This window comes from Lampris incognitus, chromosome 19 (assembly GCF_029633865.1).
Source record: "Lampris incognitus isolate fLamInc1 chromosome 19, fLamInc1.hap2, whole genome shotgun sequence".
Classification (NCBI taxonomy): Eukaryota; Metazoa; Chordata; class Actinopteri; order Lampriformes; family Lampridae; genus Lampris; species Lampris incognitus.
This window is the reverse complement of record NC_079229.1, coordinates 20088501-20114579: the sequence shown is the minus strand read 5'-3', so window position 1 is coordinate 20114579 and position 26079 is coordinate 20088501. Positions and strand designations below refer to the sequence as shown.

General features: G+C 44.3%; 1 protein-coding gene across 1 annotated transcript in view; it reads left to right on the top strand.

The window, feature by feature from the left end:
- sspo (SCO-spondin) overlaps nucleotides 1–26079 on the top strand; it is a 172151-nt gene that overhangs the window by 95820 nt on the left and 50252 nt on the right. Inside the window, exons 64-91 of the mRNA XM_056299211.1 lie at nucleotides 28–150; nucleotides 232–288; nucleotides 526–696; nucleotides 2292–2547; nucleotides 2857–2903; nucleotides 3024–3194; nucleotides 3364–3498; nucleotides 3815–3951; nucleotides 4115–4209; nucleotides 4661–4710; nucleotides 5562–5732; nucleotides 6300–6470; nucleotides 6786–6865; nucleotides 7185–7354; nucleotides 8428–8474; nucleotides 8881–9081; nucleotides 10014–10184; nucleotides 13205–13405; nucleotides 13650–13749; nucleotides 14061–14281; nucleotides 15823–15975; nucleotides 16449–16615; nucleotides 17142–17287; nucleotides 18181–18401; nucleotides 19038–19073; nucleotides 19324–19488; nucleotides 21527–21733; nucleotides 23249–23416. Coding sequence (XP_056155186.1) covers nucleotides 28–150; nucleotides 232–288; nucleotides 526–696; nucleotides 2292–2547; nucleotides 2857–2903; nucleotides 3024–3194; nucleotides 3364–3498; nucleotides 3815–3951; nucleotides 4115–4209; nucleotides 4661–4710; nucleotides 5562–5732; nucleotides 6300–6470; nucleotides 6786–6865; nucleotides 7185–7354; nucleotides 8428–8474; nucleotides 8881–9081; nucleotides 10014–10184; nucleotides 13205–13405; nucleotides 13650–13749; nucleotides 14061–14281; nucleotides 15823–15975; nucleotides 16449–16615; nucleotides 17142–17287; nucleotides 18181–18401; nucleotides 19038–19073; nucleotides 19324–19488; nucleotides 21527–21733; nucleotides 23249–23416 — 4038 coding nt within the window. The remainder of the gene's footprint in view (nucleotides 1–27; nucleotides 151–231; nucleotides 289–525; nucleotides 697–2291; nucleotides 2548–2856; nucleotides 2904–3023; nucleotides 3195–3363; nucleotides 3499–3814; nucleotides 3952–4114; nucleotides 4210–4660; nucleotides 4711–5561; nucleotides 5733–6299; nucleotides 6471–6785; nucleotides 6866–7184; nucleotides 7355–8427; nucleotides 8475–8880; nucleotides 9082–10013; nucleotides 10185–13204; nucleotides 13406–13649; nucleotides 13750–14060; nucleotides 14282–15822; nucleotides 15976–16448; nucleotides 16616–17141; nucleotides 17288–18180; nucleotides 18402–19037; nucleotides 19074–19323; nucleotides 19489–21526; nucleotides 21734–23248; nucleotides 23417–26079) is intronic.

Here is a 26079-nt window from a genome sequence, read left to right as displayed (position 1 = left end):
TGATTTCCCCTCCCCTCATTCTGAAAGGACTACCGGAGCGAATGTGGAGCAAGTGGACCGCCTGGTCAGAGTGCAGTAAAACCTGTTTCCACCACGTGGATGATGTTGGCTTCAGACGGCGATTTCGCAGCTGCAACCACACACACACCCGTGATGAACATGCACAGGCATCCTTCAGCACCGCATTCACTAACGATACATACTTCTACTCCAATAAAACATATGGACTAGCTGCCTGTGGTGGCGATAGTGAGGAGCAAGAGCCCTGTAATACCATTAACTGTCCAGGTAAGACACAAACACACACACACACACACACACACACACACACACACACACACACACACACACACACACACACACACACACACAGAGTCAATCCCTAGTCCATCACTTGTTGAATCCCCAGCCCTGCATTTCTATAAAAAGGAATGATTGTGTGTTTCTGTATTTGAAGATGAAAATAAACATCTCATTCTATGCCATAAATCCCCTGATAAAACTATAGATGTATTTTTCTCCCAGTAAGTGGTGGCTGGTCAACATGGTCTCCCTGGTCCCAGTGTTCCTCTGAGTGTGACTCAGGTGTCCAAACAAGAGAGCGTTTCTGCAATTTACCCTCCCCACAGCACGGGGGCAGTACATGTCCTGGGCCACACATTCAGACGCGAGACTGCAACTCCCATCCCTGCTCAGGTACTGAGCAAAATGATTCTGTTCACTGTGGAAGGCTCTTACTGATTTGTACTTTTGTAACACATAGAGAAAGAGACAAGTCCTTTTATTCCTCCCCCTGTTAATCATTTGATCCTGAACCTGATCTATGCAGTTATTCTGGGTACATGCCTAGGGCCTCATTGCCTAGGGCCCAGACAGAGTGGAAAAGAACATCAACTGCCTACATTAATTAAATATTATTTAATAATGTAATAAATGTTTAACACATATTTTGAAAATATAAAAACCGATCTAAAACTTTATTTCAACATTTATATTGTCCTTTTTAAAAAAAAAATTTTAAACATACACAACATTGGTGGTAAGTGGACGGCATTTATATAAAGTTTTTCTAGTCTACCGACCACTCAGAGTGCTTTACGTTTGCACCAATGTGTGGGGAAAAAGTATTTCCCGCACATTGGTGCAGTTGCATTCATACTCGTATGTTACCAGCAGCAACATATAGGCTATCAGTTTTTTGGTATGGTTTTAAGGTACAGCAAAGCACAAAAAAGTGAAAAATGAAGAGGATGAAAAAAAATGACAGGGAGGGGCTTTACACATTTCTCTCGGACCCTGCAGTTTCAAAGCCCACAAGCCAGCCTCAGTTACCGACTGTAAAATGCATATAAATGAAATGTATAATATAGGGCTATACTTTTCACTATAAATAAATGACAAACAAATTGCATATGAATACTGAAATATAGATAAGCTAAAATATGTATACCTAACTAAATTAATGATCATAATAATCATGTGGCAGTTAAAAGTCATTTTGTTTGTTTACCAAATATCAAAATTTGCGTGTAGAGGGGTCTGAAAAATACAGTCTGCCTAAAAAAACAGTCCACTACTACTACTACTTTCGGCTGATCTCGTTAGGGGTCGCCACAGTGGATCATCCGTATGCATTTCTTGCCTAAAAATACAGTCTGTCTAGTGTCAGGTATACCATTTAATCCGGCTCTGGATCCCTCCATATGACACTATGGGATATCTGTGCATGTGAATTCCCACTCACATCAGAGAAGACACAGCTTCTCAATGTTTAAAAGTCAAAGCACATTATTGTTGAAATGGTTTGCAGTTTAAACTTAAACACATGACACAGGCTTTCATTTAAAAAAGAAAGGCGGCAGGGTGGCCCAGTGGTTAGCACTGTTGCTTCACAACAAGAAGGTCCTGGGTTCAAACCCCAGGCCGTCCCAGGTCCTTTCTGTGTGGAGCTTGAATGTTCTCCCTGTGTCTGCGTGGGTTTCCTCTGGGTGCTCTGGTTTCCTCCCACCATCAAAAAGAAGTGCATGTTAGGGATAATACTGCTGTCTGTACCCCTGAGCAAGGCAATGTAAAGAACTGGAGTTGGTCCCCAGGTGCTGCAGCTGCCACTGCTCCTATGTAATAGGATGGGTTAAATGCAGAGAACCAATTCATCGTGAGAATACAATTTGTTGTAAGAATACAATGTCGAATAAAGTGGCTTTCATTGATGAGTCAGCAGAGACCACTGGATGTGTATAGCTGTGTGCGTGTCCATTTATTTTACCCTCTTCTCAATATACAATTTACAGGTGTGTGTCCTGAAGGAATGGTATATATGACAGCAGATGAGTGCAAGGCCCAAGGCGGGGCGTGCCCGCGGGTGTGCCTGGACATGACCTCCATAGAAGTTCAGTGTGCCACCAAGTGTTATGATGGCTGCTACTGCGCCCTGGGCTTCTACCTCTTCAATGGAAGCTGTGTGCCTTTGGCCCGGTGCCCATGTTACCACCAGGGGGAGCTGTATCCAGCTGGGGCCATACTGCCTGTGGATGCCTGCAACAACTGGTACCATCTACTTGTGTTCAAATGCTCGACTATGTAGAAAGTAACCAGTCAAATTTTTCTGTATATTGAATATTAAAATTGTAGGTTTTTTTTGTTTTATTTTAACAATAGTTGCACTGTTTACTTTGTGTCTTTGGTTTATCATTGTGATTCAAATATATTTACAGTTTCTAAAATAACTTTTTGTCTGTGACTGCACACAAAAGACAAATCAAAAATAATCGTCTTTGTCACCAGTACTGTTTATGACTGTCTCCAGTGTTACTCTAAAATCAAAAGTTAATCTCGCTTACTATGTTCTTCAAACAGTACCTGCACTGACGGAGAAATGGAATGTGGGACAGCTCCTTGCCCTGGTCAGTTGGCTTACTGTTATCTTCCTCCCCTTTTGACCATTAAACTATGTCTTTGGCCAGTGTGCAATGTGTATTTCCAGTCTCCCATTTGCTCTGTGTGTGTGCATGTCTGTTTCCTAGTGGACTGTGGCTGGAGCAGTTGGACCCAGTGGAGTGCGTGCAGTCGAACATGCGACGTTGGCGTGAGGAGGAGGTACCGTGCGGGGACCAATCCCCCCCCGGCATTTGGGGGCCGCCCTTGCAAAGGAGACAGGGTGGGGATGGACACCTGTAGCATCGAGCCTTGTTATGGTGAGGGGATGTGCCCGCCCAGTGACGTTGTTCAGTAATATTATCTCGATGCATCCCTCCTCTGTGGTGTGCTGTATTTCCTCCTTATCCCACTGCACATTGTTCTGAATGAAAAACAACTTAAAGCTTTTAAAAACGAGTCAGTTAATCCAGTTGTGTTGTGTCCTAGGTGTGAAGGAGCCGTGGGGAGCGTGGTCTGAGTGTTCTGTCACATGTGGAGGGGGTTACCGCAACAGAACACGCGGGCCGATCCGAACCCATGGCACCGCTCAGCAGTTCAGTGCCTGTAACCTGCAGCCCTGTGGTATGGCTGCTAAAACAAAGCTTTATTATCTTGTCCTCATCTAAGAAACATTATTTTAGTGTCAGATTTGATGCTGTGATTCAGTTAAATGTTTGAGTAATGAATGAATGAATGAATGCAAAACAATTTTATTTGCTGATTCAGCACCAAATTAGCCTCTTAAAGCTCCCACAGATGTAGATATCATCAATAATCTTTATAGTAATTAAAGTTATTTATCCATGCATACAGGTTAGATGCTTTTAATTGAACAAAGAGGGTTTCCACTTTGTGTAACTTACTAAGTATCTCCTTATTCTCTATTGTTTGTGTATAGATGATAGCAGGGTGTGTCCCCCAGGCCAGGAGTGGAAGCAGTGTGTGACAGGAGTGGTGTCCTGTTCAGACATCACTATGGAGCTCAGCAGGAACTGTACACCTGGCTGCCAGTGTCCACACAGGACTGCCCAGCAGGTAGGTGTGTGTGTGTGTGTGTGTGTGTGTGTGTGTGTGTGTGTGTGTGTGTGTGTGTGTGTGTGTGGTGGAGGATGGGGGTATTTCCAAATGCTTGCAAGCAGACACACACACACACACACACACACAAACCCTCACCATTCATGTCTCTCCATTTACCCAGGATGGGGTGTGTGTGCAGGAGTCTGAGTGTCGCTGTGATTTGGATGGGGAGCAATACCACCCAGGAGACATCATCATCAGAGCCTGCAACAACTGGTAATTTAAACATACCCTACATTATGAAAATTGGTTACTGATTTGGATAAGTATTGGATATGGAAAGCTTAATGGACATTTTAGACTGTTTTAATTGACTTGCCTTTATGTTGCAAGAGCCTCCAGATTACATAGCTTAAGTAATAACTAGTTGAAACCGGGTTCTCTGTGCATCCTCCAGCAAAACACAACTGAATTAGGTGCTTCTCAGCTTGAGGGCGGCAAACTTCCCGAGGACAAAAGGGACTGACGCACACCGACTAATTCACAGCCTTTAATTGTGCAAACGCGCAGTTAAAGGCTGTGAATTAATTACTATTTTAGACTTTCTTTGGCCTACAACAAAGTGCATTACACAACAGTATTGTGTGTTTGTATTTGGTGGTGCATGTTTAAGGACGGAGTAATAAGAGTCTGATCCTGTTTAAAGTCTCGTTGGATGTTTTTGCAGCACGTGTGAAGCTGGGAGGCTGATGAACTGCACTAAGCTCAGCTGTAACGGTAGGTGAAAAATATTTCCCCAATCATTTTCCACAAATGTGTTGAAATACAGCTGCTGTTAACTATCCAGACTACAAGACTACCTGAAACTGTGTTGTCCTTAGCCTTTAATTACTGACTATCTGTCACCACATAAACACATGCTACTGTCTGTAACCATATAGCAGAAGAAATAGAAATCAAATGGCTGGTATTCATTACTAAATGATACCCACAGCTGGTGGGTTGTATTCAGACAGAGTCAAACAGAAATAGAAATAATTAGATAGGCGTCCGGGTAGCGTAGTGGTCTATTCTGTTGCCTACCAACAGAATAGATGTTACCTCCAGCTTGGTCAGGCGTCCCTACAGACACAATTAGCCGTGTCTGTGGGTGGGAAGCTGGATGTGGGTATGTGTCCTGGTCACTGCACTAGTGCCTCCTCTGGTCGGTCGGGGCGCCTATTCAGGGGGGAGGGGGAACTGGGGGGAATAGCGTGATCCTCCCATGCGCTACGTCCCCCTGGTGAAACTCCTCACTGTCAGGTGAAAAGAAGCGGCTGGTGATTCCACGTGTATCGGAGAAGGCATGTGGTAGTCTGCAGCCCTCCCCGGATCAGCAGAGGGGATGGTGCAGTGATTGCAATGGCTCGGAAGAGTGGGGTAATTGGCTGGATACAATTGGGGAGAAAAAGGGGGAAAAACTCGGAAAAAAAGAAATATTTAGATAGACAGACTGACATGCAAAAATGGCAAATCTACCTATGAAACAATATTCACCCTTTTTTGTCTGCTTTTCCTATCCTCTTTATCCTTCTTTCTTTGTCTTTTCCCTCCCTCTACCAACACACACACACACACACACCCCACAGTGGATGGCCAGTGGTCCTTGTGGACTCCTTGGGGACAGTGTTCGGTGTCATGTGGAGCAGGTCTCCAGTCAAGGTATCGATTTTGCTCCAGCCCCGAACGCTCCGGCAGTGGCTTGCCCTGCTTCGGACCCCGCCGCCAGGACCAAGTCTGCATGACCGCCCTGTGTGACCGTGAGTGACACCAACTCAGGAAGGATGACTATTGATGACAGTTAATAGGGCCGAATAACAGCAACGTTGATAGACCAATGCCTCAGTTTTGATATCTCGTTAGTGTGGTATGGTTTCTGTCAGAAGTACTCAACAATTTGACCTTGAGACAGATGGTAATTTTATTGTTAATTTACCTTCGGAAATATACCTACATTGCATCAACTGTTTGTATCCCACAACATTACCATAGAAATATAACCTTGCGAGATCCAAGACTTTGAGGTTATCTGAGAAGGATTTTACTACTTGATTTGATGTAGGCTACATGTATCAAATTGTTTTTTAATGCGGAGTTTTCATCGATATCAAATCTGAGTCACATATTATGCCAGAGGAGAAGACACTGTGTGAAAACTGAAAGTACCACAATGGGAAATTGGCCTTTTTGTTCCTTGTGGATAATAATAGTTGGTTATCTGCCACAGCAACTGCTACAGAGTCAAACATTTGTCAACAAATCTGACTTTTCACAATGACTTTCTTTTTCATCAAACCCTATATTATGATTTGGTGATGTATTTACAGGTGATGGTGGCTGGGGTCCGTGGAATAACTGGACGGTCTGTACTAAGTCATGTGGTGGGGGTGTTCGGAGCCGCAGGCGTGAATGTGACAGTCCCAGTCCAGAAGGGGAAGGGAATTACTGTGAGGGGCTGGGAACTGAAGTCATAGCCTGTAACACTGACCACTGCCCAGGTATAGGCTGTGTGTGTGCGTGTGTGTGTGTGTGTGTGTGTGTGTGTGTGTGCAGTGAATGTCTTTTTTTGTGTATGCTGTAGTATAAGTGACACTAGAGCTTGGAAATGGTCACTGAGGACACAGACTGTAATACTGACTACTAATCTAGGATGTTTAGTGTGTGTGTGTGGGGGGGGGGGACTGTATATGTGCATGTGCAAAGAATGATTGCTCAGAGGCCTCATCTGTCTTTTTGTTAGCGATGGGGGGCAGCTGGGTTTTTGTCCCCGAACGCTAGCAGCCTCCACATCATTATCTGTGTGTGCGTTTCAGTGGCGCCATGCTCTCAGGTCCCAGGGACCGTGTTCAGCAGCTGTGGCCCCTCCTGTCCACGCTCCTGTGATGACCTAGCTGTGAGTACCACTCCACACATGACTCCTGTCTTCTCCTTCCCAAGGATAGATCAGCATTTGTGTATTTCATGCTGAGTAAACATAAGTCAAGTTAAGTCTGATCTGATGTGAGTCAGGATCCTGGAAACAGACTTGTTGAATGCAGTTCTTTGAATGTGTACTTTTTCTTATATGATTTTGTCCATATCACTGCTGGTAGTTGTGGTTTGAAGTGGATTATAAAATGCTACCTGCCTATAGAATACTCTGTGTAGAGAGTGAAGACGATTGATGGTGGTGATCGTAGTTGTGATGATGGTCATTTTACCTCATTCTCCAGTATTGTGAGTGGAGCTGTGAGGCAGGGTGCTACTGTACTGAGGGAAAGGTTTTGTCGGCCAACGGTACAGTCTGTGTAGAGAGAGAAGACTGTCTCTGTCTGGACCTCAACACTGGACATCGGCTGGAGCCAGGAGAGTCTATCACGGCCCCCGATGGATGCAACAACTGGTTAGGAGTAACACAATGACACAATTTCAATATGAATATTGAGCACCTAGACACACACACACACACACACACACACACACACACACACACACACACACACACACACACACACACACACACACACACAGAGTCTGGTTTCACTATCCTTGTGTGGACCCCTCATTGACTACATTCATTTCCTAGCCCTTAACCCTAACCTTAACCACGCAAACTACACGCCTAACCCTAACCTTACCCTAACCTTAACCTAACCCTAGTTCTAACCGTAACCCTAAAACCAAGTCCTAACCCTAAAATAGACCCTTTTCTTTGTGAGGACCTCTGAAATGTCCACACAAGGTAGGTGCTGTCAGGTTTTGCTATCCTAATGAGGACATTTGGAACGCAGGTATGGGCTTGGCTAGTACTTGGATGGGAGACCTCCCGGGAAAACCGAGTTGCTGCCGGAAGTGGTGTTGGTGGGCCAGTAGGGGGCAGTATTCCCTCTTGTCCTAATAAAAACAACAAATATGAAATCCTAGTGCAGTGACCGGGGCACTGTGCTGTAGGAGATGTCCTTTGGATCAGACGTTAAACCAAGGTCCTGACACTGTGGTCATTAATGATCCCTTGACACTTATCGCAAAGAGTAGGGGGTCCCCCGGTGTCCTGGCAAAATTCCCAACCTGGCTCTCTCCATCTGGCCCCCTAATCGTCCCCCCATGTAATTGGCTAAATGATTCCTCCCTCTCCACCTCAAGCTGATGTGCGGCGAGCGTTCCAGTGCAAAATAGCTGCCGTGCATCACCCAGGTGGGAGCTATACATTGGTGGTGGTTGAAGTGAGTTACCCCCTTCAATGTGAAGCACTTTGGGTGTCTAGAAAAGTGCTATATAAATGTAATGATTATTATTATCACACACACACACACACACAAACACACTGCTTTGATTTCTCAAAGGTGTGCACATCAAAAAGGCAGACACTCAAACATATATAGTGGAGGGAGCAACGTGGCAACAGGTGGAAATCAAAAACCTGAAGTAAGGCGAGGATAAGAACAGTATTTTTATTAATTATCACTTGTCTTCCAGCACCTGCGAAGGTGGTAGGCTCAACTGCAGCAGTAACCCTTGTCCAGGTGAGTAAGGTCTTCTGTAGTTCTCTGTGCACAGTATATGTTAGTCATTTCTCCACTGGCAGTGTTTCATGTAAATATGGATCAGTTTGTATTCAGAATCTTAGTCATGCCAGCAACATAATTGAATAACAATAGACCTCTATCACAATATTTTAAAATAATTCTAATAATAAAAGAAACTGGAAAATATACAGTGGCATCAATTTTCAATACTACAACTGCCATTTAAGTTAATTGCTATAAGTAGGGTGATAAACAAATAGATATACGTATGCTGTTTGTCCCAGGTCTGATTGATAGATGGCGATGTGAAATATTAACTTTTACCTTTAATGGCTAAAGCAGTGCATGTATCGCTCTGTGTGTGTGTCTGTCTGTGTGTGTATATGTGTGTTTGGGTGTCCAGTCTCAGGCAGCTGGTGTGAGTGGTCGGAGTGGACCCCGTGCTCCAGGACATGCGGGGCAGAATGGGTGTCTCGCTACAGGAGCTGCAGCTGTCCTGAACCCAGAGCTGGAGGGGCGTCCTGCCCGGGGAAACAGGAGGTCCACAACAGAGTAGGGATTCAGATCCAGAGACAACCATGTCCCGTCATTTCCTTCTGTCCAGGTAGATACCACCTCTTCTTTCCAGGGACTTCTACCCATTTTGGCCAAGGTATTACAAACAACTGGGACCTGACCAGGACACACACTGTGAGTGCCCTGGTCAGGTCCCAGTCACCCTGCCAAGTGAAAAGTTCGCCATTAAATCAAGCGTTATGCACATAATTGCTCTTCACCTTCACACACAACAGTTGCGAATACTGGGCCAGTACAGCCAATAACAGGCTCTCGACCTTTAGCAGATGGCAATAAAACTGGCCCCAGTGTTGCACTTGCTGGCAATGAAAACGCAGTTAAAGGAGACAAATATCAAAATTATTGTAACTGCAATCTGAATTCTAACCATGAAAACGATTCAGACCACTTAATGTTGCAGCTCCTTTGAGAGCAAGCCCCTATGCCTCATGGTAACTTAACTATGATTATGGCATTATAGTGACTATTTTCCTTTTTTTTTTCCCCGGCACTTCTCCCTCATGTCTCTGTTTTGCTTATCATCCTGCTCCCACTCTTTGTCACTGTGTTCTTTGTCTGTCTCTTCCTCTCTCCCCTGTGGTCTCTCTCTGACCAGATAGGCGTAAAAGTAATAAAGTGGCACTGTAATACAGTTTTTTTCTGCAACTATTTCCCTTGGTATCTCCTCTATGTGCTTTCTCTATTTCTACTTTATTTTCGCTCCATTAGGTCTCACTTGTCTGTTCTGCTCCCTTGGTTGATCTCTCTCTTCTCCTTTTTTTTACACCTTCTCTCCCTCTCGCATTCCCTCTCTTTTCTCCTTTGATTTTTCACTATTTCATAAATCTCTACCTTTCTGTCAGTCACTGGCCTGCTACTCTGTCTCTCCAATTCATTCACTTGCCAGCTCCTTTTTTGTATATACTGTGCTTTGTCTCTGGTGTTCATTGTGTGTGTGTGTGTGTGTGTGTGTGTGTGTAGTTCATGGCTCATGGAGTCCCTGGTCAGCATGGTCAGAGTGTGATGCATGTGCGGGGGCATCCAGGCGTTTCAGGCAGTGTAACAGTCCTCCCGCCAGGTTTGGTGGCTTGCCCTGTCTTGGAGAGAGCTGGCAGAGCCGCCGCTGCCATGATAACACCACTGTCTGCTCAGGTCAGTTCATGCTGGGATGTTATGTGGATTGCAGATTAACAAAGAAACCACCTCAAGTTCCTCTTTAATGATACAGAAAAGAAATGTCTGCCAGAGGTGAAATGAGAAAGCAGAGTTTGCATGTATTTAACCATGTCTTGACCCAATGTGCTAATCAGTGGCTACTATATAGGACATCAGGCTTTGCCATCATGAATCTAATGGCCTATCATATGTTAACAGGCAGCATCATTTACTAACCTACCTAAACAAGCCATTAGAGGGGTGTACCGTAGTATGCTGGCATGTAATTGGGGTTATCAAGCTGGCACCTTCTCTGATTTGTAATTGAGTTTGGTCAACAATACCTCAAGAAGGCTCAACAGTCCTGGAAACACTTGGCTCCACACCAACTTGCAGACCCAACAAAGTTACAATACTTCCAAAACATATACGTCTCCTCTCCTCCTTGTGCCTATGTCTACCTGCATCTACTGGTCTTTGTAGCAGTGGTGTGCAAAGGAAGGACTGATTGCTGACTTGAAATGGCCTCACTGAACAAACCAGAAACCAAACTATATAGAATCTACACCGGCTACAACAAGGCTTTGCTAATAGGCTAAAGAAAATGGCTGATTGCTTGGCTCAGCAAATCAGAAACCATGTTGTATCAGTTAGCTACTTGCTGGTTATATTTATCCATTCACCAGGCCAAAAAAGGAACCACATAATCCCTCTTCAACTACTGTCACTCGCCAGCTTTCACACAGCTTTTGAAAGTGACTTCAATGCTAATTTCAAGCTCTGTTCACAAACTCCTACTTCGCTAAGAATATATACAGAAATGGTAGATCTGGAAGCAAGTCATTAGCAACTAATCTTGACAGGCAAGACCCTATCTTTCCATCCATGCCCCCTAACCTTTGCTGCAAGCTCAGAATAGCTACACATTTTCTTATGTTCCTCATCTCCTTCTCCCAAAGCATGGTGATTTCAATAAGATACATCTATCCATCCATCCATTATCCAAGCCACTTAACCGAATTCGGGTTGCGGGGATGCTGGAGCCTATCCCAGCAGTCATTGGTTAGCAGGCGGGGAGACACCCTGGACAGGCTGCCAGTCCATCACAGGGCCAACACATTCACACCTAATAATAATAATATACAATAAGATACACAGAAAGAAAAAGAAAATGTTTGGTTCTGTTTGTATCACACCAATGACACTGTCAACTGATCTAAATAATAACTCAATTCATAATATAGAGAGTACAATGCCATGTAACTAAGGGTGAATCCCAATTCCTTTCTTAACCCTCAATCTTAACCCTCAATCTCAACCCTCAGTCTTACTAGCCCTCAAAACCAAGTGCTAAGGGTTATCTTGCGACTTAGAAATGGGACACCCCTTAAATGCAGTTACGTCATCAAAAGTCGTTCATTACCGTCGACATAAAATGACGTGGTGTTTTGGCAAAGCAACAGAACCAGCAACAATGCCGTCTGCAGCTGAAGTGATTTCTTTTGCGTGGGCTTAAATCATAAATCGTTTTCATATCCAAACAGTATTTTGTGTTTTCTTCTATATCATGGTAATGTTTCTACTACCTATGTGAGAATCTAGTATGATTACATAAGAACACTCACAATCTGTTACACTCAAACTTTTTATTAAAAATAGATCATTTATCAAAAAATACAATATATATATAAAATTGAATAAACAATGTAAACAAACATATTTATATATATTTAAAAAAAATTGGCAAAAAATGGTTGAGAAAATGTAATTGGTCCTCTAGAAACTTCTCCTCGTTGGAGGCCCTGAAATGAAACAGGGACAACATGATCAGAGTTTCTTTAGGGGTTTTTGTTCACTGTTAAGACTGCCAATGTAATCGTAACCCACAAAAGCAGCTATCATCGATTCTACATTATTGGTGCATGGGTTCAAAAGTTTATGAAATGTTTGTGGGCTACCTGTAATGTATTAGTTACATTATTAGTTTTTTTGCTGTAGCTTATAAGTTCGTTGAGTTCGTTATGAGTTGATATTCAACCAAATAACCTGTATAAATACCACAATATTCAGCGGAAAGTCACCGCATAACACGGCCTTTTGTTAACGTTAAAGCGAAACAACAGCTGTAACTATCGTTAGATATCAATCTCTACGGCTACAGGAGACGACGCTAGCTCGGTCATCTTATACACATGTCGGCGCAAACATGTCATGTAGGCTGTATCTTGATAAAACAACTTAATAACTACATTAACACCGAGAAACATGACTTCTGTAACACCAGGATAGCAATATATCGCCTGTCCGCACCCGGCACGGATATCGTAAAAATAAAAATAAATGTTATGCTACACAGAGGTATATAATCCGTAAAATGACATTGAACTAAGATAATACGGCGGTTTTCGTAATTTTTAGATCTCTATTAACAAAGAAAATACTTACATTTATAGCTCGCCTTCTTGCCGGTGTTCGCCGCCATCTTGCTTTGAATGTTGATACGCAAGGCATTGTTGGATAGCACTTACTGCCCAGGGAGGTGCTGGAAAATCTTAAAATTGAGGGCTATACAGCCCTCAATCTTTCCCCTCAATTTAACACTCTGAGAATTGGGACAGCACTAGCACTTCGCGGGAGCACACATTTTTGAGACTGAGGGTTAAGATTGAGGGTTAAGATAGGAATTGGGATTCACCCTAAGTCCTTCGTTGACAAAAATTATAACCGTGATGACATATTTTGATCAAATATGTGGTTTTCAGCATTGGCTGCTCATCAGACATGACACAGCATTTTACTTTTTATTATACTGTTATAAGGCATTTCTGTGGTCTTCTTCATTGTATTGTATAGATTAAATTTACAACAAGCCTTTACTCTGCACATAAAGAGCGCTAAGAAGCCTCTTCATCACTCACAGCATGCTGAGTCCTGGTGTACCCTGCCGTCTGCCCCTCTTTGCTGTAGCCTATGTATGTTTTCCTTTGCTGCAAGCCATTTCCTCCCATGTTACGCAGACTGCTATGGAGGGCAGGAAGAATGGCCTTGTGGGAAGCCCTGTCCACGCTCCTGTTCAGATCTCCATGGCGACACAGTGTGTGCGGAGTCCCACGAGTGCAGTCGGACCTGCGGTTGCCCGGGTAATATGGTTCTGCAAGACGGAGTGTGTGTAGCCCGAGAGGAGTGTCGCTGCAAATACCACAATAGCACTGCTACTGGTGAGATCATGGCTCATTTATACTGGATTAGGTTAGTCTATTCTGGTTTTGATGGTTATTGAAGTAAAATATGTTGGAATGTGAGTGAAGTGCTTCCACTTTCACTCATTCTTTTCATTTCACTCCCTGGATGTCTTAGGTTGAAATTCCACTGTGGAATTCAAGAATCTGAGACCCCCTGTTTTGGCCATTCGTTAAGATATCTCTCTCTCTCTCTCTCGCCCCCCCCCCCGCCTCCCTCTAGGTGATGTGGTTTCTAGTAATGCATCATGGGCATGGCCTGGTGATTCTAATTGGCAGTATGCAAATCCTGGAGACAGCATTATAAGTGACTGCAAAAACTGGTACAGTTGCAAAATGATTTGGTTTACTGGTTTATAGACCTTTATCATTATGGTGTTGGTGGGGAATTTTACTGTGGTGACAAATACTGGTTTATGTTTATTCAATACCATTTCAAACAGCATGGGTACTTCTGGAATTAATTCTGCAAAAAATCGACACATAAACACATGCAATCTTAGCATTATGAAATTATGTGGCAGATATGTAAAAAAAAAACTGCATTAATCAAGGGGACAAGTTGCACCTTTATTTATCTGTAACCTCATTTACTTTTCATAGTATTATTGTCTTACTCTTCTCTTTTTCCCAGTTCCTGTGAGGCTGGGGTTTTACAATGCCAATCAGTCCCAGGTTGCCATGTCGATGGTGGCTGGACCCAATGGGGAGCCTGGACGGAGTGCTCGCTTAATTGTGGAGGCGGGATCAAGTTCAGAGGGCGCCAGTGCGATAACCCAGCACCACAGAGTGGTGGAAGAGGCTGTCTGGGTATATCTGAACAGCAGAAAGAATGCAACACACACAGCTGCACAGGTACACCATTATGAAGTCCCTGAATAAACCTTACGTAATGATGAAGAGCTTGACGTTCAGCGAGGGGTGACCTGAATTTGAACATTTCCTGCCAAATTTCATTTTAGTCAGAGGCATAAACACTTTGTGCCTGGTGGAGGTCTGAAACAACCAATAATTTCTCAACAACAGCTTATTTCAAGAATATTTTTGAACTCGAGACTGACCCAAACTTGAGCAAGCAAGAGAATTTCAGCCCAATCTCACCTGAGAATCTGGTGGAATTGAAGATACGGTAACGGAACTGGTTATACTTGATATTTGAAATAAAGATGTATTTCCATATTCAAAATAATTTCATGGGGGAGTTGCATTTGGTGACACTTTGCCACAGGGGTTCTTATTCAGTAAAACTGATATTATATCTGAATTTCATTTCCAGTCTGTCGCAGTATGCTGTGTAATTTGTGCCTAGACTTTGTTCTAAGAATATGTTAGACTAGACTATTATAAGGCTCAGGTTTGTGTGAGGAAAGAAAAAAATTGGAAAGAATAGCATGCTTCCCGTCCTATTTTAGGAGAAACATTTCACAGGACAATATTTTACTATGCCTGGAGCTGCTGGGACCACAGGCAACTCTGGAGGTAGAGAATTTCAGCACGCCTTGAATTTTGTTCTTGTTCTGGTCTGCCAATCTGTCCTACACAGCATCCCCAGTTTTGGTTTTTTTTTTTTGTGGATTTTCCCCTTTTTCTTCCAATTGCACTTGGCCAGTGACCCCACTCTTCTGAGCCATCCTGGTCACTGCTCTACCCCCTCTGCTGATTTGGGGAGGGCTGCAGACTACCACATGCCTTCTCCGATACACGTGGAGTCACCAGCCGCTTCTTTTCACCTGACAGTGAGGAGTTTCACCAGGGGGATGTAGCACATGGGAGGATCACGCTATTCCCCCCAGTTCCCCCTCCCCCCTGAACAGGCGCCCCGACCGACTAGAGGAGGCACTAGTGCAGCGACCAGGACACATACCCGCATCCGGCTTCACACCCACAGACACGGCCAATTGTGTCTGTAGGGACGCCTGACCAAGCTGGAGGTAACATGGGGATTTTAACTGGGCATCCCTGTGTTGGTAGGTAGTGGAATAGACCGCTACGCTACCCAGACGCCCACGTCCCCAGTTTCTAACTATATACAAAGGGAATCAAATCAACTTTTTGAAACAAAAGATGCGTCCCCTCTTTATCCTGTCCCTCAGAAAAGTTGAACAATATGGCCATAGCACAGCTTCTGTTGTGTGTGTTTGTTCCATACAAAGAAATTAATTACAAAGTAAGATATAAACCTGTTAAAGCCACACCTCTGAATAGTAGAAAATGTTTTTTTTTAACATTGTGGAAAATGAAATGTTGCATTTACATGTCAGTAATCAGACGTTAACAGTATTGAATCAAAAAATGAGACAAATTGTAGTTTTTAAGAACGGACCAATTAGTATTTTGGCATCAGGCTGCTGTAAATGGATGTTTGTGAATCTAAGTCTGAGTTTTTTTTACTTCAGACTCTGTGGGTCCATGGCTGGCCTGGTCTCAGTGGTCAGGCTGCTCGGTCAGCTGCGGCGGAGGGCAGCAGTCCCGCTCTCGCCTCTGTCACTCCCCACCCTGCAGCGGCCTCAGCAGGCAGAGCAAGATGTGCAACACTCAGGTCTGCCTGGGTGAGTCCACCCCCCCCCCCCACACACACACACAGTACCACTCCACACTATCTATCTGTACACACGTCCATGGTTTTCTTCAAGTGTTGAGTGTCTTAATGTACGAAATAAATGTGTCAGCACTTAGAGCACGTGTGCTCGTGCATTTATTTTCTCAACAATACCAGTCTAACTTGCTGCCTTATCAATGTCCCACCTCACCTCCATTATGAGGAGGGACATTTATTATATTTTTCTTTCCTGACATTTATGATGGATTTTTAGTATTTTGCACCATGACACTGTGGTCCATTCAGTTGTCAGTCATGTGAAGTGGATGCTCTAGATTTGGGATGCTGCGGTGACAGTATTGATTGACAGAAATAAAGAGAAATGCTTGAATTAGCTGTAATGCGTTCCGGTGTCCCTCAGTGAAGACTGTTCAGAATATATCCATGTCTTACTTCCATGCTGACATGTTTGTTGTCGTGCAGAGGTGGGCTGTCCCCCCGGCAGGCTGTACAGGGAGTGTGAGCGAGGCGAGGGATGTCCATTCAACTGCGCCCAAGTCAGTGGCAGGGAGGGCTGCTTCTCAGACAGCTGTGAGGAGGGCTGCCACTGTCCACCGCAAAACTACCAACACCATGGACTTTGTTTGCAGGTTGGTTCCCAGTACAGGCCACTAGCACTGTTCTTCAGCTAAGAGGAGGAAACCATAGTCTCTAATTACACACACACACAGACATGCGCGTGAATTCAGAGAATATGATCGTCGATGTACCTGAGCCAGGTCCATATGTCCCTGTGTATGAGGGATTTGGAAGGGATGACCAAACAGCTCAGTCTGGGACAGGTTAAACTACTCCCTCATTTCTTATGTATTGGATCTAAATATTGTTAGAGGAAAGCATAAATGACCCTCACGGCAAATAATATGCATATAACTAGTGTTGGGAAACGAGGTGACTTATGGAAATAAATAAAAGACATTGTTCTGGCTTTGCAGAAGGTCCTTTATGCTGGTCCTCATTCATTTGTCTATCCCACAATTATCCTTTTAATGTCATCCTAGCTGAATGGTACATTTAAAAACTATTTCAAGGGTTAAGGTTTGTTGAATTAAGATAGAAAAGTGCATTTTTCATACATATCAGTGTGAGATGATTTGTGTATTTCCTTTGATTTAGGAGTGTCCATGTTTGGTAGACAGAGAGTTCCTCGCCTCTCTACAGAGTGTCTCTATTACACCGATCTCCTCTCTGCTCATCCATAACATCTCTGAGGGAGTGGAGGTCCAGTCTGGAGACTCACTGGTCCATGACTGCAGCTCCTGGTGAGGAGAAAACACCATTGTCATCATCATCATCATCATCATCATCATCATCATCATCATCATCAGTGTGTTCACTTCTTTCAATGTCATTGCCACCATCTTTGCTACTACAGAGAGAATTTTTTTTCCATTTTTGCCTTTGTTAGACCGAGAGAATTTTGTATATCCTGTGGTCTTGGTCACCATCTTACGTATAGTCTTCTGCTGTTGGTCACTTAACTGCAGTGCTCAACCGTAAAGGGTTAAGTGCCTTGCTCAAGGACCCATTGACAGTTGCTTTTTTTAGTTAAGGGAATAGTTACGCCGAGCACACACCAAAGGATACCTACCAACAGAGAGCATCACACACATTCAATGACTTCTTTTCTATCCTAGTTATGCACACACTATGTGATTAGAAAGGATGGGGATAATAGGTGATCATACATTATAGGCTGTGTGATCCGTATGTGATGTGGCTGTTGACGGTTCTGTGTGGAAAGATGCGTCATTGCCATCATTGTGTAGAACATGCTAGAGGAGCAAAGACTAAAGACCTACAGTAAAATCAAACCAATCTGGTATTCTCACTAGAGTACCAGTCTAGGTTTTAGTCTGTCTTTATCCACCTCACATAAAAATGACTGTCGGAGCGACACGTTCACGCAGATTTCCTCATAATTTCCTTGCATTTTCGAAAATTTGTCTGAGACCTGAAAATCCTGCCTGAAATCCTTTGGTGTGTGGTGGACATTAGTAGATCACTTTACCTGGCTGGAGTTGAGTATGTAACCATCGGGTTATTTTACTTGGTTTACCGCTGTCCCATCCCCATCCTCATCAGTGGTGTCTTCATTGTTGTGGTTATGTTGTTGACGTTAGACTAATTGGGTTCATCCTCTCACTCCCTTTAGCTGGTGTGAGCACGGCAGGTGGAACTGTTCATTGGAGAATTGTCCATTAGACGGTGGTTTGTCCGCCTGGGGTCCATGGAGCCCTTGCTCCCTGTCCTGCGGGGGTCTTGGTCTGAAGGCCCGCTCCAGAGGTTGTACCCAACCAGCTCCGGCTCATGGTGGGCGAGACTGCCAGGGGCCATTACAGGAAACTACCTACTGCCAGGCCCCTGACTGCCCAGGTAGGGACTTTGTGTGTGCATGTGTGTGTGTGCACTGTGTTCAGTGATCAAAGCTAAGGTATATTAGCTTTTTTTAACTTCAGTTTCAGCAACTCATACAATCATATCCACAATTTTGCCTGCTTTTTTCCATTTTTCAACTGTATATACATGGTTTATAGATAATTTCACAGTTTTTATCTCAAGACCTTACAATTTACCAAAATTTGTCCTTGCTGTGTGTGTACTGTATGTGTGTGCGTAATAATACAAGTGGTCTGTGTTAACTTGGGTTGCTGGTGCCCGAAGGGTTTTGCAGGTGCTGGAGTTTAATAAACAGATAAGCCCTTGTGTTTGTGTGTTTGTGTGTCTGTGTGTATGTCAGTGTGTATTTATCCACCACACTTGGTAATAAAAGCTATATGTGCGTTTATCTGCAGTCCCCAGTCTCTCTCAGTGTGTCGAAATCAATTTCTGCTCTCTAAATGAATCAGTAAGGGGCAGAAAAAGTTTTTATGGCCATCTTTGTATCGATCCGTAGGATACAGCAGAAAGAATTGTATTGCAGGGGAGCAGCTGCAGTGCACACTGTTAAATGATCAAATTTGGACTGGTTTGCTCTAATTTGATCTGGTTTTTTTTCCATGTTATTGGCAGTGATTATTGGTCCTACAGAAGAGCCCACCACACCTGGTAAATGAGACATCCATACAGTGCTGTATACTAGCTTCTTTATTTCTGTTTAACACGACAATCTCCCTCAAATTTTATCCCTAGTCCAACTGTTGTCTTCCAACTACTCGACTAACCATTTGACCATCTCTGAGCACTCTTCTCATTGCAATTCTTATCCGTAAATACAATTATACTTATGGAACAGTAAAGATTTGGATTTTGCTCTTTCACGTTCTGTGTTTCTGTCTTTATTCTTCCATATTCATAGATGAGGATGCAGGCTTCTCTCTCTGGTCATCATGGAGTCCCTGTACTAAGACCTGCACCGATGCTCTCAACCCGGCTATGAAGTCCCGTTACCGCAATTGTGTCAAACAGCCCTGTACTGGAGCCTATCACCAGGAGAAGGCCTGCAACCTGCCCCAGTGTCCAGGTACCACCAGATATATCTGTCACTTTATCTCTTTTTGTTTAATTATTTGTCTATCTGTCATTTTGTCTATCCATATCCATCAGTCTGTCTTTTTGACTGCTGTCTTTCTGTCTGGTTGCCTGCATATTCCGCTTCTGGTGTGGGAAGATGGCTGTGCGAATTCACATTTGAAGCGGCCTCACCCAGTGCCAGTGTCGGAAGATGGCGGCACGAATTCACATTTGCGGTAGCCTCATCCAGTACCGTCCATGCAGTGTCTTTGTCCACGTCTGCGTCTAAGTTATGTCTTCGTTTGATGGCTGGGAGAGCAGGCACTGGATTGGCGGGGAGAGCGGGGTAGGCTAAGCTAACTGCTGGCCCATGCAGATTGGAAGTTCCGATAACACCGAGGGCGGTCTGGCGACAGCCTCACCTGATGTTGACTGTGGTGACTGTGGTGTTTTGATGTTGTCGTGAGGAGTGCAGGGAGGTGTGTGGAGGGTGTCTGGCTGGGAGAGGTTGGTCTGCTTTGTCCAGTGTGCTCGGGGACCACGGCTCCTGCCTGGAGCTGCACCCGAGGAGGAAACACCAATTGTTGTTTGTTGTGCATGCCCGGGGACTACAGGTGCAAATTAGCTGCCGGCTAACTCTGGTGCAATTGTAAAATTGTGCGTTGTCCCTGTCAAATAAACAATAAACTAAACTAAACTAAACCGAGGGCGGTCTGACAGGAAGCGGGGCGGGCTAAGCTAACTGCTAGCCCATGCAGACCAGCGGTTTCGACATTCATCTTGGCTGGCGTTTGGGTTCCCTTGGACAGATATTTTTGTTTAGTGTTGATATATGTGTTAGTTTGGATATGTGTGTTCTTGTAGTTTTTGATGTTTTTTTGTCTTTGTGTTGTACTGCTGTGGGCTAGGGGAAGCGGCATTTCGTTTCATTTCATGTACGCCAATGCATGAAGTGAAATGACCAATAAAGTGTTCCTGAAGTGTTCCTGATCCTGATTAAGTCTACACAAAATTAATTGGTACATTCAACAGGTCTTCATGTATGAGTCCATATATACACGTCTGTTTATCCACATGTTTATCAATCGTCCAGGTAAGCATGTTATTTGTTGTCACTTGCAAGGGTTAGATCAGGTTTCTTAGAACAGGGGTCCCCAACCTTTTTTGCACAGTGGACTGGTTTAATATTGACAATATCCTTGCAGACTGGCCGGCGGCGGGGGGAGGGGGTGTTAATCAAGACCAGAATATAGGTTAGGTTTATAAGTCAATAGCATCATAACATTTGGATATTTAAACACACAGCTCATATTTTCCTCGCACGAACATATAATATTCATTTTTTTCACCTCATGCTCGACCCAAGAGAAATACAGCTTCATTCAATTTAACAAGACAGCAGAGGATGGATCCTCAGCCTAAACACTTAAAAATGTGTAGCCTTAGGAGAAAGTGTCTAGAGGGTGTGAGCTTTTTCTCCACCTGTAAACCATCTATAGTGACATGTAGATTTCAGCATTTCTGTTTGGAGTTTCCATTGTTGGTGGTACAGGCCTGGGGCATTTTGTTTTTTGCTGTACTTATCTCAGAAAACCCAAAACAGATTGCTTTTTGGACCTCATTGTTTTGTTTCCCAGCAGATTTTGTGAGCACAGGCATCAGGAAAGAGAGTAGCACTCAGCAAACTGTTTAAATTAACAATATCCGCAAAGAGTACCAGCAAAGTTTTTGTGCACACAGAAGGTAATTCAAATTTACCCGGGAGGATGACGGGTCACTGAATTATTTTCTGTTGGATTTGATGCGAAGCCAAGTGCTCGTAAGGAGAGTAAATATAACAGTTTTTCTGACAAAATGAGATCAAATCCAGACGATCTTGTGTAGTGTGTTTATGTATGTAAGAGAGGAAGGAAAGAAGCAACAGAGAAGGATAGGGAAAAAAGGGAGTTTATCCAAAATATAACCACCATGTTTTATGCATCTCTAAGACTCCATTGTCACAAGCAGCGCTCACTGTTGTCATTCTCCGTGTATGTGTGTAGATGGAGACGAGGTATGTGTGGGGGAGGACTGTGTATGGAGGAACTGTTTGTGGACAGAGTGGGGGAGGTGGGGGTTGTGCTCGCGCTCCTGTGGAGTGGGCCAGCAGCAGAGACTCCGGACTTTCCTCAGCCCCGGGACCAACGGCTCCTGGTGTGAGAACATCCTGGGGGGGAACCTGGAGCCCCGATTCTGCAACATCAGGCCCTGCCGAGGTCAGCTGACGTTGGTGTCTATTCGATGTCAATTATTTTCTTTAAAGATTGATTCTGTTTGTTTTACAACCTGGGTCTTATTTTCATAGTTTTTGCCAACATGCATATCAGCTTAAAATATTTTACTCACTGACTGATGGACTGATGGAGATTTTGGACATGGAACTGCCGCTGGACAGTAATTTACAATGGTGTCTTATTAGGCCACATAATACGAGTCTTAAACCTTTCCTTCCAACAACAACAACAAAATCCCAAATTACCTCAGTTAGACTGTTTACTTCCCATTGTCTAAGGATATTCAGATAGCGTGGCAGTCTATTCTGTTGCCTACCAACATGGGGATCGCCGCATCGAATCGCCGTGTTACCTCTGGCTTGGTCGGGCATCCCGACAGACACATTGGTCATGTCTGCAGGTGGGAAGCCGGATGTGGGTATGTGTCCTGATCGCTGCACTAGTGCTTCCTCTGGTCGGTCGGGGCAACTGTTCAGGGGGGAGGAAAACGGGGGGAATAGCATGAGCCTCCCACGCACTACATCCCCCTGGTGAAACTCCTCACTGTCAGGTGAAAAGAAGTGGCTGGCGACTCCACATGTATCGGAGGAGGCATGTGGTAATCTGGAGCTCTCCCCAGATTTGCAGAGGGGTAGAGCAGCGACCGGGACAGCTCGGAAGAGTGGGATAATTGGCCGGATACAATTTGGGAGAAAAAAAAAACTTCCCATTATCTATGACTTCTCAGTTGCCCTGGCCAGGTAGTTTATCAATGGTTACTACTGCCTACAGTAAATATGATCATTCTGCATGTTGAACCAGGAAGTAGCTCAGCAAGAGGATCAACCAATGGTAATATCTGGCATTTCAGGTAATTACTTTTAACTTACACTTTCATTTGCATTTCCAACTACGTGGTTTAGATAATTGGGTTAGGCTGGACTTGTTGAAACATGTTTGGCACTCCTAATCCTTGGCCCATAAAGATGCCATCGTAAAACTGTGTTCAGCATTATCCCTTGTCCCAACTCTCCAATATGAAGCTGCTGAGTCAAATGATACCATAACCAATGTGCATGATGGCAAAAACTACAAAGTTGAGACTCAGTTGGAATGTTGCTTTGAATTTATTTAATTCTTTCTTCAGACACCTCACATGCAGCTTTTTACTTGAAAATACATGTGTGCACAGTAAGACACATTAACACACATGTGACCAGCTTGCCTTTACACACACACACACACACACACACACACACACACACACACACACACACACACACACACACACACACACACACAAACATGCCCTTACACATATTATAACATAGTATAGCATGTATGGGTCATTACTCTAGCAGTAAAGGTGCCATTTGGTAAATTGGTAAATGACTAGTGAATTAAATTACATGTTGTTGGTGTGTGGTTGGTAGGACTTGATCCTATTCATCTTTTCTCTATTGAAAATGTGATGGTACCTGCACAAATTCATGTTTCCATCTACTCTGTGTGCCACAGTGGACGGGGGCTGGTCCCGCTGGAGCCCCTGGTCTCGCTGCGATAAGCGCTGTGGTGGGGGGCGCTCCATACGCACTCGTTCCTGCTCCAGCCCGCCGCCCAAAAATGGTGGGAGGAAGTGTGAAGCAGAGAAGAACCAGGTCAAACCCTGCAACACCAAACCTTGCGGTGAGAGGAACCAGATGAACTGGACTCAATGACCACACATAAACAAATTTTATTTCTATACAATGTATGTATACAAAGTATCATCATGCTTTGGTGGTATTATTAACTACCAGTTGGAAGTTTGACTGATTTGATTGCCTCAGATTCTTAAATTGATAATTATTCAACGTCATTTAAAAATGAGACAGATCTTAGTTTTGAGCCTTCGGGAGGTGACCCTATTTGGATGAATATCTGTGATAGGAGGTATCAACTTGATAACCCCATCACATACACACCATCACCCACCCCCTTTCCTCTATCTCCCAAGTCCAGTTCCTACATAGAGGTTTACCATTAATAGCACAAGTGAAAGTTAGTTGCAGTGCACTAACCAAAATGAATTACCCCTATGATTCATCATCATCATAATCGGCGGTCACTTGGAGCGAGTATGACTGTCCTGTCCATTGGGTTGTCTACTTGTAGATCTCCAGATGGCTGTAGAGGTCAATCCACGATCCACATTCTTTGGTGCAGTGTGGACATGGGAAAGTGGTGGTGGTTGAGCCTTTTTCTCTCTCTTCTTGTGGTGCTGTTTCTTTTTCTCTGCAGCTTAGTGGAGTTCCATTTCATGACGTGCAGCTCTTTCCTGCATGAGTTTCTTCCAGGAGCACCTATCCAGTGCAGTGTGTTCCCATGTGATGTTGAATTTCTTCAGACTGGTCTGGATATTGTCCTTGAAATGTTTATTTTGCCCGCCGGGAGCTCGCTGACCTTTCTTCAGCTAGGAGTATAGGATCTGTTTTGGGAGACGTGTGTTGGACATGCGGATGACATGCCCGTCTGTCGGAGTTGGTGCTGCATTATTGTGGTCGTGATGCTGGTCATGTTGGCTTCTTCCAGAATGTTGATGTTGGTGTGTCTGTCCTTCCAGCTGATCCTCAGGATCTTTCATAAGGATCTTTGGTGGTATTTTTCCAGGGCTCTCAGGTGCCTGCTGTAGGTGGTCCATGACGCTGCTCCATACAGCAGGGTGGGCAGAACAACAGCTCTGTAGACCAGGAGTTTTGTTTGGGCCTTTAAGTCTCGGTCTTCAAAGACTCTTTGCCTGAGTCTGGCGTAAGCGCCACTGGCACAACTCGGGCGATGGGTGACCTCAGAGTTGATGTCAGCTTTTGAGGAGAGAAGGCTGCCGAGGTGATAAATGTTTTAAATAATTTTGTTATCCACTTTTATGGTGAGCTGGGTAGATGGCTGGTTGTGTAGAGGTTGATATACATAAGACCTGGGTCTTCTTGATGTTTAATGCCAGACACAGGGCTCTGTATGCCTTGGTAAAGGCATTCAGAATGTTCTGGAAGTCTTCTACAGAGAGTGCTGTGATGGCATTGTCATCTGCATACTGAAACTCCATGATGGTGGTGTTGCAGACTTTGCTCTTGGCCTTGAACCTATTAAAGTTGAAGAGCCTGCCGTCAGTTCTGTATAGGATTGGGATCCCCCGTGGCAGCTCTTTGCCAATGAGTTGGAGTATGGCAGCAATAAAGATGGCAAACAGGGTGGGTGTGATGATGCCTCTCTGTTTGATCCCTGTTTCCACAGTGAAGGGCTGTGACTCAGAGCTGCTGTTGCTGAGCGCTGTGACTGAAATGCCGTTATGTAGAAGCCTCAATATTCTGATGTGTTTGTCAGGGCAGCCATATCTTGGTAGTATACTCCACACAGCCTGGTGGTATACTGAGTCAAAGGCCTTTGTCAAGTCTATGAAAGCCATGTACAAAGGCTGCCTTTGTTCATGGTATTTTTCCTGGATTTGGCATGCTGTAAATATCATGTCTGCTGTACCTGTGGATGGGTGGAAGCCACTGAGATTCTGGGAATACTTCCTCTGCCAGTGGTAGCAGTCGGTTTGCAAGGACATGAGCGAGGACTTTGCCTTTTGTTGACAGGAGTGAGATGCCCCAGTAGTTTCCACATTCTGCTTTGTCCCCTTTCTTGAATATGGCCACTATTAGAGCCTCCCTGAGCTATGAGGGACGTTCTTCTCCCCAGACTTTGAGGAGGAGGGTGTGGATGTGGTACAGAAGCTCTGGTCTACCTCTACCTTACTTTAAGGTCTCAGCTGGGATTCCATCTGGACCGGTGTTGTTCTTAAGGCTCCTGATGGCCTCTTCATGGTGGGAGGTTCCCCAATGTCTTCTCTGATGTGACTCTGGGGAATGTGACTGGCAATGTCTGGTTCAGCTGTGCTGTTGCGGTTGAGGAGTTCCTGGAAGTGCTCCTTCCATTGGGCATTAATGGATTCATTGTCCTTCAGCAGCTCCTGCCCATCCTTTGAGGTCAGGGGGTTTAAGTCGCAGTTGCTTGGACCATAGATGGCCTTAGTAGCGCTGAAAAAAGCCTCTGGTGTCACCCAAATCTGCCATTCACTGGATTTCTAGAGCCTTTTCTGTCCACTAAGAGTTCTTAAGCACCCTCACTCATCTCTGGGTGTCCTCCTTGGCTCTGGAGTGAGCCACACTTTTAGCCTTGCAGGTTACATCAATTTGCCAGGCACGAAAGGCTTTCCTTTTCTTGGAGATGAGCTGTACTATCTGTGTCATTCTCAACAAACCAGTCCTGGTGTTTTCTGGACTTGTACCCAAGGGTGGTTTTGCAGGTGTTGAGGATGGTGGATTATG